The sequence below is a fragment of the Monomorium pharaonis genome, chromosome 5, assembly GCF_013373865.1.
Source record: "Monomorium pharaonis isolate MP-MQ-018 chromosome 5, ASM1337386v2, whole genome shotgun sequence".
Classification (NCBI taxonomy): domain Eukaryota; kingdom Metazoa; phylum Arthropoda; class Insecta; order Hymenoptera; family Formicidae; genus Monomorium; species Monomorium pharaonis.
Genome location: NC_050471.1, coordinates 1,325,434 through 1,342,980, shown reverse-complemented (window position 1 = coordinate 1,342,980; position 17,547 = coordinate 1,325,434). Strand labels below are relative to the sequence as shown.

General features: G+C 30.4%; 2 protein-coding genes across 2 annotated transcripts; both read right to left on the bottom strand.

Moving 5' to 3' along the window:
* Nucleotides 1-730: 730 nt before the first annotated feature.
* On the bottom strand, nucleotides 731-13,990 carry LOC105839304 (centrosomal protein of 104 kDa). The gene is made up of 15 exons (XM_012685522.3): nucleotides 13,163-13,990; nucleotides 10,147-10,311; nucleotides 8,872-9,083; nucleotides 7,899-8,297; nucleotides 6,641-6,839; nucleotides 5,941-6,091; nucleotides 5,741-5,867; nucleotides 5,442-5,668; nucleotides 5,074-5,343; nucleotides 4,661-4,874; nucleotides 3,367-3,548; nucleotides 3,141-3,286; nucleotides 1,403-1,504; nucleotides 1,201-1,326; nucleotides 731-1,034 (listed from the first exon to the last, which is right to left on the bottom strand). Exons 1-15 carry the CDS (start codon nucleotides 13,200-13,202, stop codon nucleotides 964-966), a joined length of 2,631 nt encoding a protein of 876 aa, XP_012540976.1. The 5' UTR covers nucleotides 13,203-13,990; the 3' UTR covers nucleotides 731-963.
* A 1,571-nt stretch (nucleotides 13,991-15,561) lies between these two features.
* Nucleotides 15,562-17,056, bottom strand: LOC105839271 (probable dolichol-phosphate mannosyltransferase). The gene is made up of 4 exons (XM_012685455.3): nucleotides 16,917-17,056; nucleotides 16,591-16,801; nucleotides 16,202-16,392; nucleotides 15,562-15,782 (listed from the first exon to the last, which is right to left on the bottom strand). The coding sequence occupies exons 1-4, from the start codon at nucleotides 17,054-17,056 to the stop codon at nucleotides 15,563-15,565; spliced, it is 762 nt and encodes a 253-aa protein (XP_012540909.1). The 3' UTR covers nucleotide 15,562.
* Nucleotides 17,057-17,547: the final 491 nt, after the last annotated feature.

Below are 17,547 nucleotides of genomic sequence, written 5' to 3'. Positions count from 1 at the left end.
TTCTTTTTTTCATGCAAATTTGATTTCAAATTTTTTTTCTCTAGCATACAATTTCAGATCTCAGTTTATCCATTTTCCACACCTTTTTTGAAGGGTGGTGCACATACACTTTTGCTTACTGTTAGCGTATTCTTTTTACGGTATACAATTTTTTGAGTGTGAACTCAAAAAGTACATTTATGTAAGTACAAATAATTTTTAATATTATTATTTAAAAAAATAGTTCATAAAATACTAATAAATGATACTCTTAAAATGAAAAAATTATATACCTTTCCAAATAATGACACATACAATAATTTAAAATATTTTAAAAATTTTACAATAAAATATTTTTCTTATTATTAAAAAGTTATACTTTGATTTTTTTAGATAATTAAATTTTTTGAATTGAATAATAGCAGAATATATATTTCCATATTATCTCCATTTTTTCTCTTTAAAACCCGCAAGAACTATTAAAAATATCAAAAATTACGAAATTTATTAATAAAAAGTGCATTTTTGAAGTGTTTTTGAATAATATGATTTATTTATAAAAATCCTAAATCAATTTTTTTACGAACGTACTCTTAAATCAACGAAGAATTCTATGCTTTAGAAATTCAAAAATTTTAATTACAACCAAAGTATAAGTTAAAAAATGGCATATATCCAGTATATTATTAGTGTATTATGAGTGATCAGATCTTGAAGTATTACCGTTCTAGGGTTAATAAGTGTTACTCAATTATTTAAATATCAGGATTTTTAATGTACTAATTAAAAATCCGCTCTATATGACTCTCTATTAATAAAGGACGGGTTTTGCTATAAAAAATTATTTAAATGTAAGTACAAACATGAAAAATGCTGGATAGCTCGTACATATATAACATTATATACATGAATTATAAAATAAATAAAATCAAAATTTCTCTATGATTTGACTTTCTCCGTTGGCTTTGAGGTTGTTGCTTGATGCTAATAATCCCTACCCGTCGGTGATGTTAACTTGCCGCTAAGATTTTGTGAATTAGATGGCGATTTCGAACCTGGGAATTATATATAAATTTTGAATTTCATTAAAATTTTAAAACAATTTATATTGTTATTGTAAAGTTTTTTTGTATTCTCATAAAAGCTTTATAGAAAAACTTTTCTAGTTTCATTACAGTTTAATCGATCTTTTATCAAGTTAAGAATATCATCACGACTTACAATTTTTCCCGATCTTGTTTCGTGGATTATTTACACATGGATGTTCCCCCATGAGGTGTTCCCTCCACTTATTTTGATTAACCAAAGCAAAACAAAGAGGACAGCGTTCGTATCCCTCTATAGGTTCTAAAACAAAAATAAAGATGTAAATTCTTGCTTCCTTTGATGCCTATTAGCTTACATTAGAATATTAAAATAATACTTGTGCATTTTTTATCTTGTCTGTGATTCTCAAATGTATTTTCATGCACCGCCTGTTTACACGTATCACATTTTACATAATTACTCCTCATATCGCATTCATCTGTAAAAAAATAAATGTAACTCGTTGTGTAATTAGTTTTTCACTTGTTTTTTTTTGTTGCCTTTGAATATTAAAGGTTTTTTTGCATTTTGTTGCGTCGATTTTTAGGAAGTGTTTTAGGAAAGTGAGTTAATATTTTTCAAATATGCTGTTTGCTCTTTATTATTGTCTGAAAATTGATTTTTATTTTTAATAAAGATGTATGAATAATTATTCATAATAGATCCATTTCTTCTGTATGATTCATCTGTGATAATAATTCACATTTCAAAAGGTTCTCGTTTTGTTCAATAGACACTTGTTTAAAAAAATGTTATTCTATTTAAAGAATTTTGTAATGATATACACACACAATATGGGGGTTCCTGGTATTAAAATAATATAAATTAATAATAAAAATGCTTAAGGAGCTACAGCTGAATGATACGCTAATAGTTTATTTCGTTATATGAACACTATCGTACAGACATTTCGGCATTTCGATTTTGGCCATCATCAGTGTACATAAAAAAAATGTGTAGTTTAGTGCGTTATTATGTAATCGTTTTAGGAGAACTGTTCTTTTTAGGAGAGATGTACACAGTTATTATTTTTTTATTATTATTGTTATTATCTCCTCATTATAAATTGACTAGTTATTGTTTTTTGTAAATGAGTTTGGTTATAATTATAAATTATGTGTACAAGTAATTTTCTTTCCTTTTTTTACGTGCCTCAATGTCATTTTAAAACTTGATTGATACAGTAGATATCCAGTAGATATCATTGTTATAATTCTCATCATAGCTTGTTTTCACATCAACTGTATGCATTCACAGTTGAACATAGACTGACTCTACTTATTTATTGATCACCCTTTTGATCACGCCTTCTAAATATTATTGGCTGTTACAATAAATATCACTATATGCTTTAAAGTGGCTAAGACAATTGCCTTGGAAAGTTGAAGGGTTCCAGATTCGATTCTTAGATGAGGTATTTTTCGCAACAAATTTTTTATTTGGAAAGAGGAAGTAATAGATGCTTGTTAGCAGAGAGAGTTTTCCCTTATTATTATTAAATTAATTATCAATTTATACTATTATATCATAAAATTACTATTCTGTTTAGCTTATATAATTGCATTTCAAAACCGAACATTTATTCGCATTTTGATGAAAAAGTATACATATGTATATATAAAATCACAAGAAAATTTAGTTTATCATGAAAATCTAGTTATGACGAATAAGACATATCTTTAATTAGTTGTTATGTTTTCACATATTCTATTATCTATTTTGTTTAATCCTTCAAAAATATATATAATTCAGAGAATTATGATTTCGACAGTATTCGTAAGTATTCTGATTAAAATGACGTTTGAATTTTTAATTTCAATCCTAGTTGATCTGAAATCATGGTCATTGATAAACAAAAATTAAATGGATCTATTGTTAGTATAAATAATTATTAATATTTTTACTAAAAAATTAGGAAATTAATTTAAATAATAAACACAATAATAAATAGAAAATAAAAAGTAATTTTGGAAAATATTTACTCATTTTCCTAAAAAAAAAATCCTAAAAATTTAAAAAGTTAGCAAAAAAATTTTTTAATACAATTTAAATATATTAAATTTGTATGTACTTACTTAACAAATGCAGGTTCAAATAAGAAATTTCTACGACTTGTTTACATGCTTCACATTTCGTTAACATAGGGCAAGTTCTCCAATAATGTATATTCAGACCTTCTTCGGAGTATACTTGACCCTTGGACAGGCAAAATATGCACATTCTACACAATATGTGCAAATAAAACATATCAGAGCAAGTCTCCATATTTTTATCGATGAATTTAATTTGCATTGTACATACTTATCTCCCTTATGATCGATACTGTTTTCGGACGGAGACGTGATACTCGTTGAACTCCCGGTGCTCACTACGGGACTCGATCTTGAAGGTGACTTGGTTAAATTGGTTACATTATTTTCTGTAGATCTAGTTCGCGTAGGTGTCGTTGTCGCTTTATGGGTGGACTCAACTTCCTTTTTTCTCTGTAATCATTTGCACACGTAAATATGAAATTAAGCTTATTTTATTTAAAGTATTACGTAATGTTCTTAAATTTTCAGAAAAATAAAATTACGAAAAAATTCGATTTTTTTCATTTTTTTTTGTGAAAAATACGACGTGATAATTATAGCGAATTTTATTAATAAATTATTATCACTTATTTAAGCTCATAAGTATAAAAAAATGTTTTAATTTATGTAAAAAACAGTAAAGGTAGAGAAAGATCATCAATACTAGCACATCTCTTTGTTTTTTAAATAAGGATTTATAAACAAAAAGTTGAGAGAGAGAGAGAGAGAGAGAGAGAGAGAGAGAGAGAGAGAGAGAGAGAGAGAGAGAGAGAGAGAGAGAGAGAGAGAGAGAGAGAGAGAGAGAGAGAGAGAGAGAGGAAGAGAAAGAGATGCATAGCTTTTATAATACTGTTTCACATTTTATAATAATTCATATTGTTGTAACATAAAAAAAGAACGTTTACAAAATTGAACTTAAAAATTGACATAGTAAATTACAATTTCTTTTTTTTTCCTCTAATATGAGTCATTTGTACAAAATATTTACACAAGTAAACTTTTATATCAATCTAAATCACTTTTTGTCAAATATAAAGATAAAAATGAGATTGCTTGTATCGATCTGCAGCCGATCTTAGTAGAATATTTTTTGTGCGAATTTAATATCTTCAGCTTATTTATTGTTTTGTCAATTTTATAAATATATTATGTATGCAAGACACATACAGTGCGTTGTACATAAAGTTAAAATTAGATTAGATTTTAATGGATTTTTAATAAATTTATATAGAAGAAAGTCATAAATGTGTGAACTATGGATTTTTAGTACTGAACTAGGATTTTACTTTAATTATTTATTTAGTAGATTATTTTTATCAGATCACAGTGCAATGTTTAGTTTCCGAGAAATAAGAGGGTGCCACTTTAGGAATTCTATGTCAATATTGGCGATCTATCTCTTTATAACACATATTATATTAAAAGAAAAAAAAACATGAAAAAATATGGCAAAGAAAAAACTGGAAAAGTTTTTTCTCAAAATTTTCGGTAATTCTTCGGATTAAGAACATTTATATGTGTACCTGAAGATCAATCAAGTCAAATTCGTGGAAAAGTTGGCGATACAACAAGTTCCGTCGTGTTATATCATCGTCAGGCGGCAATTGCTTTCGCACCAATCTAGGATTGACTTTATACACCAACACGAGAATCCTTTCGGAGACCTTCCGCACTGCCTCAGCCGGGTGATGCAGACCGGAAGAACCTAATTCGGATAATGTCCGACAAGTCAACCCGCTACAACAGTTACAATACCTTATCAGAGTAATTGCGTTTTAATAACATACGTTTGAGTTTGAGGAAGGACCCCTGCGAATCGATCAGACGAAAGTCAGAAGGACTGCGTTTCGATGGCAGAGGCCCGTTAATCCTCAAAACATCTGGTAAACATTTCTTACGTAAATTCGTGCATCTTGAAAATATTGTTCAGAATCACCTTTGTTTTTCCGTAGAGATGCCGTGGCTCAGTATCAATTGCTCCACCATCTCCAGTCTGCTCAGAGCGAGCCTCTGATGTGTACTGCTGTTGACGGGTCTGGTCAGATGTACCGGTATTATGTGCAATTCCCGAACGCATTTGCAGTCTGCCATGCTAAGGATTGTATGCACTGCCATATTGTGTATCCTTGGGGTAGTATCTCCAGATTTTGTCAGAAGTTCTGGGAGCAAACGTTCGACACTTCTGGCAATCTCAGTCGAAGACACTCTAAGTAAGTTATTGACAAATCATCAATTAAAGTGGCAGCTGCACTTCAGCATAAGAATACAGAAACAATATTGATACGTCTGTTGAGAAAGGTTTACCTGTCCGCAGCGAACTCAGCGAAGAAGATTCGAATAAGCTGCGCTGCCAAACTGTATACGCTGAATACCTTGTCTCTGAGAGCCCTGTGCAACAGCAAAATAGCCGCTCTGGCCGTTTTATTTGGAGAATGTTTCGAAACCGCCGAGTCAAACGTCTTCAATTCCTCCTTCAGTTGCATCAGCCCCTCCTCTTTGTCCGTGAACTGCTTTGAGTAGAACTTTTCTACCTACGTGCGTTTATTGTTATCATTTATTCTATATTCAGGCATTAATTTTGTAGGAAATAGATTTGTCATTACCATCTCCATCCCGAAGACCGCAATAGGTAACGCAGCTTGTTTTTTCTCCCTGTCGTTAAGTTTCGAGGTAATTTTTGTCTCTGCGCTGTCCAAGTGACATTCTCTTGTAAACTCGTTTGTATGTGAGCTAAACATGGATATTGACGAAAGTTTATCATACCATTTCGATGTTGTAATGTTTCAACATTATATTGCCTTACTGTCTTAGAGCAGGGATAGTCCTTTCTTCATAGGCTTCGTAACTCGATCGAAGAGCCGGACCTGCTGATTTAGCTTTTCGCCTAGGAAGGGATCCTTTGTTACAGTTGCTTTGCTTTTCAATGACACCGTTCGTAGGGCTGCCGGTTACCTCTGATGAGTACGAAAATTTAATGTTATATAAATATCTAAAAAACGAAGAATCTAAATCATGCGTTAAGGTATTCTCACTTTTAAATTAAAAAAATTAATTTTCTTTCTTGTTATTTTTTAATAGTTAAACTTTAAAAAAGATAGAAAATTAAAGGTAAGAAATTTGTAAAAGTTTTTATTAATGAATTGTTTACAAAATCTTAAATGTTTTTCTCAAAAAAAAATTTCCAAAGTTATCACGATAACTCATCTGTAGTTTAAATCTGATTGATTTAATTTTTTTAAAAATATTTATAATTTTTTTTCTTACAAAAACTTTATTATTGTTGCAAAAATCAATTTTTAACTTAATTGTAGGTTAGATAAAAATTACATTTTATATATAAAGAAAATTTTTTCTTCAAATATTTTTTCTAATATTTGCAAAAGAATTGTATAGAACTTTCAAATGTCAAAAACTACACACACACACACACACATACGATAATAGAATACAGAAAGCAAGAATCTCTCTTAAGAAAATATAACAGATATGTTTTATTATTATACCGGGACTGTTAGACTTTTGACGCAACGGCGATACGGACGGTTGATGTACAGGACCAGTTGGTGACACGGCACCATCGCGGTTTGGAATGTCCAATCTCGGAGGAGATTTTATGTCGTCCGGCAACGACGCTGTATTGGAAGCATCGGCTGACATCAATTCTTTGTCCTCCACGGTCGTCAGATTATTCTTTTCCATAGGCTGTATTATTTTTTAATCGTTTTGATAATTATTATTACACTGAGAAAAAAATTTTTAATCCATTACCGATCATCCGTGGACATCGACGTCTTTTGTTTATACGAATGGATAATTTGCTTTAAAAAATGCTATTCTAGGGGTATTTTTGATTCCTGGATTCAATTTTCATGTACAACTTTCAAAAAATATGGCCGCTACAAAAGAGGTGTTTTAAAGATTAGATTTTCAAAAATTGTTGTGTATTATTTTTTTTCTTTATTTATTTTTTGCCAATAATTCCAATGTTTGTTTGAAACTACCGTTTTATATGGATAAATGTGTTTTCTTCATGTAAAATACCCTATAAGGGTTGAAAATAAAGGTTGAAGGTAAATTTTTTACATTTTCACATTTCAGATTGATAGGATTCTGAGAGGTTTTTTTTATCTGAGGTCATTATTAAAGCTTACCCTCTTGGGTTAAAAACAAAGGGTATCTTTGAAAATAAATCTCTCAAATATAAACAAAACACATTTAACCATATATAAGGGTAGTTAAAAAAGAAACATTTGAATTAAGACTGTTGGTGAAGAACAAACGACGATCTAAAAAAAACGTAAAGTAATTCTCGAAAAAAATCTTATTTGTAAAACATCTTTTTTGTAGCAACCATATTTAATTTCTTGAGGGTTATACATAAAAACTGGTTCCAGAAATCAAAAAAGCAATCACAAATACCACTAGAATAACATTTTTTTAAACAAATTATCTTTTTGTACAGACAGAACACGTTGGCATTTATGGATGGTCAATTGGGCAGTAATGAATTAACTTGATTAAAATTTTCAACCTGATGATTAAATTTTTTTCAGTGGCAGTATTTGCATACAAGTATTTTAGTTAACTAAAATTTAAGTATTCTATATATTTAAGTTAATTATATAATTATTTCAACTAAAGAAATTATTTAATTAAATTGAATTATTTAATTAAATTGAAAAATATAGTCAACAATTTGTTTCAGTGCATTTTCGGACTTTTGCTAGCGAAAGATTATTAAAGAACTTGCAAGCTACTCACTCCATGAATCTCGAGCAGATTGTGTATATCCAATGATTGATAGACCTGTTGTCTGTACTGCTGTGCTTGGGCCTTTTTAGCTTTGGCCTTATCGTAATCTTCCAAAGCTATGGCGTACTTTTTCTCCAATTCGTATTTGCCCAGACGCTCACCCGCTTTTTTCAAGTTTTCCATAGCTACTTTCAATTTTGAAGCGTACTCGAATCTCTCCTCTTCTACCGCTAGTAACTTCTTCACTTCCATTTGTCTTATGATTTTGGCCACTTCCCGATCAACGTACATTTCGAACGCCAGATCGTCGTAAGGCGAGATGTAATTCGGATTGTACGGGGCGTCCCCCTGTCCAGTTAATTCCTGGCCATAAGGCTCGCCAAGTATATTTATAGCAATAAGGCCAACCTGATAAAAAAAAAGATTCTAATTAATAATTTCTAAAAATTAATAAATTTATCTGTACCATTATTTAAGGTCGATTGTTCAAACTTCTTGGCAAGCTTATTAGGTAAATATGTGTCTGTCTTTATTTATTTAAAAAAAAAATGAAGATCGACACATTCCTACCTGATAGGTAAGTTTACCCAGAAGTTAGAACAACCAACTCTTAATCTTATATCAATTTGTTATTTTATATTAAACTTAATTTATTTGAGTAACTTGTTGAATTGTATAGTTTTTATTAAGAATTTATATACAGATAGAACTCCTACTTAGAGTTTCTAAAAAAGAAACGTAGATATTAATTTTCTTATAATATTATGGATTAGATTCTCTTTTTAATTATCTCTTTTATTTGTATTATTTTTCATCTTTGATTTTTCTATGTTTTAGAACTAAACTTATACCAATATTTTTTATTGAAAGTCCATGTATTCAGAATACAATCCGTATGTAGTACAAAATTTGAAAAATTTCAACTTGTATCACTTTTCTTACGGAAGTATAATATAATTGATCATCTTTGTGATTTGCGTACTTGACAGTAGGTGTTGTGCGCATTACTATGCGGTTTGTGTAGCCTGAGCTTCAGTGACAATGCTTCCGTTTCTGGAAGAGCCACACTTTTCAGCTCCCTGCTCTTATAAAGGGTTGACGCATTGTCGGACAGCGTGATGTAACCCAAGTAATTGAAGTTCGTTGAAGTGCATGCATTTTCCTCCCTCGATGTCCAGATCTCCAGCTTCTCAGCTACAATCAAGGTAAATGTATTGAATGTTTACATTCTTGGAAATTACATCAATAATATTCACTGAAAGGTTTATATCTGCTCGTAAACCTATATTGAAAATTGGCACTTTTTTTTTATCACCTGGTACGTTTTTTTCATTTCCGATGATTCAGCAAACAAATTAAACGAAGAAAATTATGTAGCTCTGAAAAATTATGGTATGTCGTTAATTCGATTTCTATTGTTGATTTTTTTAAGAAAGGAAAGTCATTTTGATGAATGTTTTTAATCACAATGAAAGGAAATTAATTTTTATCGTTATTTTTACATTATATATTTATAACATAACTTGCTAATGTAAAATAAAATAATTAGCTAAAATTTTTTAACAGAACTAGTATTTGATTATTTTACATTTTAAGCAACTTGAAATTAAATTAATAAATAATATTTCTACAAAAATATATAAAATTTTTAACCACACTGAGAAAAAATATTAATTTGACAAAATTTTCCAACTAAATTAAAATTTTGTCAGTTCAAGAATTTATGCATATATTTAAATACACAAATTTAAATTTAAGTATTTATATAGTTGATTGAAATATATAAATATTTGAATAGACAAAATTTAATTTAGTTGGAAAATTTAGTCAAATTAACATTTTTTTCTTAGTGCAGTATATATTTTAAAGTCATTTTTTAGCAATTTCTAATTTTATTTTGAAAATATTATTTTTAAAGTCATTAATGTAACGTAATAATTTGCCTATAAGTTATTTTTAGAAAAAACGATAATAAATAGTTAATGAATAGTTTTGTTGAAGCATTAAAAAATTTGCTCCATCTACCACATACACATCAAACATGAAGATAACATAGAATGCTGCAACATAGAATGATTTGATATTTTAGGAAATATTTTATTATGCTACATAATTAATTTGAAAATTTAACTGTAAAATTTATCTGTAAAATTATTTACAGATTTGTATCTGACTAAATTTTTAGATATTTTAATAAAACTATTTTTTTATGTAAATTCAATTACCAATTGAATAGCTTTTTAAAATTCAAACTTACGTATTAGGTACTGATGAGCCAAGACTTGTATTCTTGTAAGTTTCGTGGGTCCATGAAGACGTAAAATCAGTTCCTGAGGATACGTGCAATTTCTTGCACTCTGCCAACCTCTTACCGTCGGCCCATGAATATTAAGCTCTAACGACGAGTGCCTATCCTCCTCGCCTTGAAAACACATTTTAAAATTTGAACAAAAATTCTTGGTCTTAGACTTTTTATCATGAAAGAGACGCTAAAATTATCTTAGTTTTTTTTCTATTTTGTTTCAAATGAATTGTTATATTTATATTGCAATAGCTTTTTTAACTCTTGGTAGACACTTATGAATCTGTGGGACTCGAAAGATTTTTCAAAACTCTGTCATTTTTGTTATTAAATTTTTATTAAACAATGAAGTTCTCTGGTCTCACAGACCTATAGGTGTCTACGTAAGACACCAAAAATATAGCTGTCTACCTATAGGGTTAAACGACAATAAAAATTGTATTCATGCACTCTTTGTGTTAAATTATGATGACAAAACGGTTCAAATATATCTAGTAATTATATTCAGGCAGCAAAAAATATTAAAGTAATATATAAAAATGTTGATCATGTGGTATTTTTAAATACTTGAAAATAATATTGTGTAAAGTTTATCATTTTAAAAAGATTATTTAATACATGTATTTTAAAAATATTGTTGAAATGCTTTAAAAATATAATTTCTAAGATATGATCAAACTTTACTCATATTGATATTGTATATAACATTAAGTATGACATATATTTATGTGAAAATGTTACAGAATATCGTTGTAATAGTATATGATAGGTAAATGCTCGGTAACTTCTGAGTCATGTAGAGTCAAGATTGTTGAGTTTTTGTTTAAGAAATCATAATATATAATCTAATCATATAATTAATTGAAATATCTAAAATATTATTATCAACATGAAATACGAAAAATTAAAAAATTTGTTTGAAAATAATAAAACTTATAAACCATGAAACAACCAAAGACAAACTAAAATGGTTGCCTTAAATTTTTATTTAATCTATTTATAAAATAAATATCAAAATATTATCTTGAAAAATACATTATGTTTCTTAAAATATTTTAAAAAAAGAATATTAAAATATTTTTAAAAAATATTAAAATATAAATTCTAATCTGATATATAACATTACGTAGCAAATTAATTTTTCTAACGTTAATTTTTACAATATTTCAACTAAACTACCTTATATAAATGTCTTAAAGTATTTAAAGATTACAATTAACTTATAAAGATATTATAAATACACATTTAAAATTAATAATAATAATAATAAACGTTTACATAGATGTTCGGGTTTACCTTTATGATTTTATACTTATGAAACAATTTTTTTGATAGTAAAAGGATTGATATCTATTTCTAGCAATGGAAATAAACTTTAATTTACTTCTATCACTCAGTATAATTTACTTCTATCTTTTTCTACTTCTAAGAATTAGAAAAAGAAATGAATATAAATAAAGTTTTAAATTACGTATAATAATTGTGATGTAATAATACTTTAAACATTCCGTCTTCCGTCAAAACGTCAATTGAAAGCCAAATATCGAGCGATTACGCTTGAGGAAATTCTTACTATACGTTACTTAATTATTGATGCACATGATGGTTGCATGTGGTGCTGGATATTACTACTTATTGTTAGTGGTTAGATATTGTTTGGAGTTTAGTCGTAATTGTATATTTTCATTTACGTTTGCAATATCCGTAATATTTGGCGCGCGCTTTCATGAGGAGGATTGACACCGATGCCGCTGTTTAACTTTTTAGATGGTCAAAATAGATCTTGCGAGAGAGGGAAAATATTTTTAAATTTGGTATAATGCAACGTCGTCACGCGATATCGCGGTTTCGCGTACGATTTGCAATCGTGTATTTCGCGGAATGTTCGCCGCATGGTTGTTCCGAGCTGCTCTACATTTACAAATTCATAACGTCTTCGATACATTTTTAAAAGTAATCTTGCGGTTTTAGGCACAGATTATCGGTCGGACATAAGCGAATACGTGCCGAATAACATGCTTCGTCGCGAGCCGAGGGAACCACAGGCTCGTGGCAGAAATTAACGTATTCGAAATATGCGATAATACATCCCAAATATGGAAACTAATCCTAATTAAAGACACTGAGATGATTTCGACGAGATTCTGAAATAAGACTAAATAATTTCCACGGCGGAAATAATTAAAGCGCCATGCGGATCTGAGCCACAAAAAGGGGGAGGGGGGAATTTCACTTGAAGCAACAAGGAAAAAATTTGTGAAATTTCTATGAATGAAGAATTTCGTGTTCTATATCTATTTCGAAACTATCCTTTTGGATTATCGTTAGTTAATTCAATCGTAATTAGCTTTTTAGTTAATCCATGTATGAACAATCACAATCTTTACAGAAAAAAATGGCCGTTTATTACTACATTAATTAGCAATTTTTTAATTATTGTTAACAGTAATTTTTATGTAATGAAGTAATTAATATAATATTAGCCACTTTCTGTAAAGAAAATCACTGGTCGTACTCTCTTACTCATTGCGATACCCCGTATCAAGCAACCCCTGTACTATCCGGAACACTAAGGTATAGTATCACTGTTCAAAGATGGAATTTCCACAAATCGCCCGAGCCGGTCGTTTAAGCGACAAAAAGGTTTGCCTGATGACATTTGTCACAGATAAATTACTATTACAGCGACAACTGCCGTTGAAAAACGGTAAAAAGCAATGATTTTGACAACGTGTTTCACATCGCTTAGCGTTTGTGCGAACGCTTGTAGTTGAAACTTTTATAGAATTTCAGAAATAAAAGTGACAATTCTGTCGCTCCAATTTTTTGTTGTTCGGCAGCATGCGGAATTGCACCTTAAGAAACTAAATTGCACTTATTTATTAGCAATATTTAGTAATATCCAGCAACCCCTTCCGGCCATCGCTCGAGGTTAGCACGAGGTTTTACTTCGCTATTCTGGTTGCCTTACTCGTGGCATAGACGACGTTAAATCCGACTTTCCTGGGCATGTCGTGGGGGTGCTGATCGTCGGCAACCGATCGGAGTAAACGGAGCAAACGCGATAAACGACCGAAATGTTGTATCACAAAGCACGCGGGCGTACGAACGGGGAGGAACGGAAGATTCACACGTCAAAATCTAAAAGGCACAGCCATCTGCAAGCTCGATAAAGAGGGAGCTTGCAAGTTTCACCCCGGCGCGCAGGCCACCCCACTCGCGCATCCGGCCGCGGCGAAGCTTGCGACAAAACTGGCTTCTTGCGCTTGGAGCCACCGCTTGGTCTCTTCGCGCTAACGGGGTTGAGGAATTTTTCTACGAAAAGGCATGCGTATATATATTCGCGAATATGCCACGACTTTGCACACGCTGCTGTGTCGCAAACGCAGATATTTGGGGATGGAGATGATCAATCGCCGCGATGTTACCATGAAGTCATGGAATTGATAGAGATTTCCGTGTAATTGCCGAACAACTCGGTAGGGTGGGGTGAATAGAGGATGAAATCACAGAAACTTGATACGAATTTTTTTCCCTTGGTCGTGAGATATAAAAGATCTCATGGCGACATTCTTCTCTATTCTTATCTATTTATTTCCCGCGAGAACGATTTCCGAATTAAACACAAATCGTCTCTTTTCATGGTCAGCTCTAAAAATATATTTTATCATTTAAAACTGCTGATAAAATTTATGTAATGTTTTCCAATCCTACATTCAATATTTTAATCGTTAAGATGATAAAATTTCGGAACATCTCAGGTTTATTTCAGAAAAAAATTGATTTTTTTAAGAATACGTGTTTGTTTACCGCGTAAATGCTGATATTCAACTGATGTAGTCTACTCGTGTTTTACATTCTGCTCGAGTCTACTCGAGTCGAAAAATATAGCCTATAATTTCATAATGGATCAATAAATGGAGACTGTGACGTCAGAGGGTGCGGCGAGAGTGGACGAGCCCACGAGGAGCGTCATATACGCATGCTCCTCTTAATCGTTCACGGCCACGTGTAGAGGCACGTGTCATTTTGATATAACTTTGATTATTCTAGCACGAGAATACATTCGCAAGATAAAACATTGCATGAAAATATTCGCGTGACAGAGATGGCTAATAACACATATCGCATTCTGTGTATACATGTAATTTTAGCCATTTAATCTAATGATATTTGCAATGTACACAATAATGTTTAAGTGATAAGTTAATATTAACCAGGATTGCCAATTTCCGATATAATAATCAGAGTAAAATAATCATAAAGAACAATTAAGACTTAAACAATGTATAAATTTTTAATATAAAAGTATCTATTTCATAATTAATCTAGGAAAACGATCGTATAACTTATCTTCAAATTTTCTTCGATAACATTTCTATAATCCGCAAAGAACCCCGCAGAATCTTTGTGGAAAATGGGTTTCAGTCAAACTTTCTGAAACTTTGCGAAATGATAGTTCTTGATGTGTAGATTAAAAGTATCAATTCAATGGGCACAGTCATAAAAATTATAATTTTAGAGCTACAGATTAAAATTGCTATCTTTCGTATTTTCGTAGTACTACAGAATGGCAGTGTAAACTGAAATGTAGTTTAGATAGAATATGTATGTATAGTATATATACGTATACTATATGTATGTATATATGTATGTAATACATGTACTATGTGTATATATACATATATTGTAGATATTTTATTATATGTATATTTTTACGTTGCATATTACATAAGAAAAATATTTAATTTTATTAGTAAAAGATACAATATAAAAAGAAAAACTAACTTATTTTTCATTGCTTTCTTTATATGGCTGAATTGGAAAAGCACATTTCAGTTTATATTGACATCCCGTAGTGTCACAAAAATAATAAAAGATAGCAACTTTAACCATCTGTAGCTCGAAAATTATAATTTTTATGACTTTGTGCCCATTGACACTTTTAATCTACACATCAAAAACATCATTTTGCAGTTTTAGAAAGTTTGACTGAGACCCATTCTTCATAAGGATTCTGCGTGGTCCTTTTTTTGTTCATAGGAGGGATAAAACATCTAATTTCAAGATTATAAAGTGTGATGTGTAATTTAGTATATAATTTTCAATCGTTGAATTGGAAAATGTAATTAGCATATAAAAACATAAAAAATGATATTTTAATAATTTATTTTGATATATATATATATATATATATATATATATATATAAAATCTTATTGAATATATATATATATATATATGTATATGTAAATATTCATATATTACTGTTTAGATAACAAAAGCCTGAAATGTATAACTGGTAATTTTGATGCTGCCTAAATGTTTTGACCTAAAATCATATTTTTTTCTTATTCTATAAATGTTTTCAATTACGTGGTGGCAAAAAGATATAAAAGGCCCTTCGCAAACTGAAAAATCTCTGAGCCACCCAATTTAGATTCACCATAAACCCTGTCGACAAATGTAATTGGCACTTCTCCTATTGTATAATTTAATTGTCTAGCTCTGACTATCATTTCCATTTGAAATACATATCCTTTAGAGACACAGGAGTGTATTAATTTTTCCAGTATGTCTTTTTTGTAAAGTCTAAAATTATAAAGTTGTATGTTAAAGAACATATTAAGAGAATTTGTTAACATTTCATAAAGCTTTGTATCCACAATGCTAGAAATCATTTCAATCATATAATCACAATTACATATGAGAATTGCTCACTCATAAAAAATTGATCGCAGAAGATATAAATAAAGTAATAAGAAAATAATTCGAAATGGAGTCATCAGTAATTTAAAATATTGCAATTTAAACTTGAATCTTTCAGAAAACAAACTTGAATCGAATTTACTGTGATCTAATTCAATTTGATACCAAATTTGAATATTTGTACATCTACATATTTAAACAAATTGATAGCAATTGTCTCCGAATTTAATTCTCTCCAAAATCTCAAAGTAATTTTTAACATTGTGGATATAAGGGTCAAAACAAGTCCATAAAAAATTCACCTAAAACTACCAGTTAAGTCGCTTGCACCAGGTCTTAGTAGAATCTGAGTTAGAAAATTTGCACTTCTACTGATTAATTTTCTTTTGAAATTCCAACCATAAACACCACCACCCTGTGCATATCTTGTACCACTGACTATATCTAGGTCGAGATATCGTTGTAACTCAGCCATTTTTGGAATAAATTTAGGCTAAAAAATAAAAGATCCTTTTTTGTGAAAATGCTTAGTACATTTCTTTATTTGTTTAGGCCTGTTCTTCGTCGCTGCACTGCTGCACTGGTGCAATAAGTTAGACTGAGACAAATATAATTTTTCTCATTCTAACCTATCGCACCAGTACAGCAGTACAACTACCAAGAACAAATCTATTGTCACTATAATACATACATGATGAGATAAATCTGCGTCCATGATAACGATAAAGTTACCGGTTGCATATTTAATTCCATGCATATAAGCTGTTCCTAGTCCCAGCTTCTTCTCTCTGGGCTTTAAGATTATTTTATCTTCGCCATAGATACGTTGCAGTTGTTTAGCAATGTCAAGAGTCCCATCTGGAGATCCATCATCTATCACAATGATTTCATAGGCGAGCTCGCTGTAATGTAAATTATGAAGTTTTTTCAGCTTAAGTCTATTGATTTTTTTATTTTATTTCGTTAATTATACATAAATTCTGACCGGTTTTAGGTTATGCAGCAGTGTTTAGTTACCTCTCCTCCATATATTTCACGATAAGCCATATTATTATAGGTAAGTTCTCCACTTCGTTGTAAGTGGGAAGTAAAATCGAGTACTTGTCATTCTTGCACAAATGTTTCATGGTCCTTTTTACCTGTTCTTTATTTACCATTCTAATCCTGATGCAGCTACTTAAAATGAATTGACGTCGTGCGGTCGTTGCCAGTTGTGCCACAAAAATCTCGCAGTGTTGCTAACTTCTAAAAAAATAATCCGCTAAATTAGATTTAAAATACCGCTAGAAAACCGTCAGATATATAAAATACCGTTAGAAAATCGCCAGATATATGTGTAAATATATATAATAGAGTGCATTTATATAATTAATTAAAAATGAATCATGTATCATACGTAATTGTTATTATATTTTATAAAACAGGATTTGTGTAAATAATTTGTGTATATTATTGTGTATAAAATCTGCATCGTAACTTTAATTGCTGCAAAAAGATTCGGCGTACCTATCGCGTGGTGTGGCGTTACTTTCGGCGCGTGAAGTTAACCGCGTGACGCGGCGTCACTTTTGACGCGTGAAGTTGACCCGTGCGAGAGTGACGAAGCCGTTTCACTCCACCTTTCTGCGTGTCGCTGTAAAATGTAACG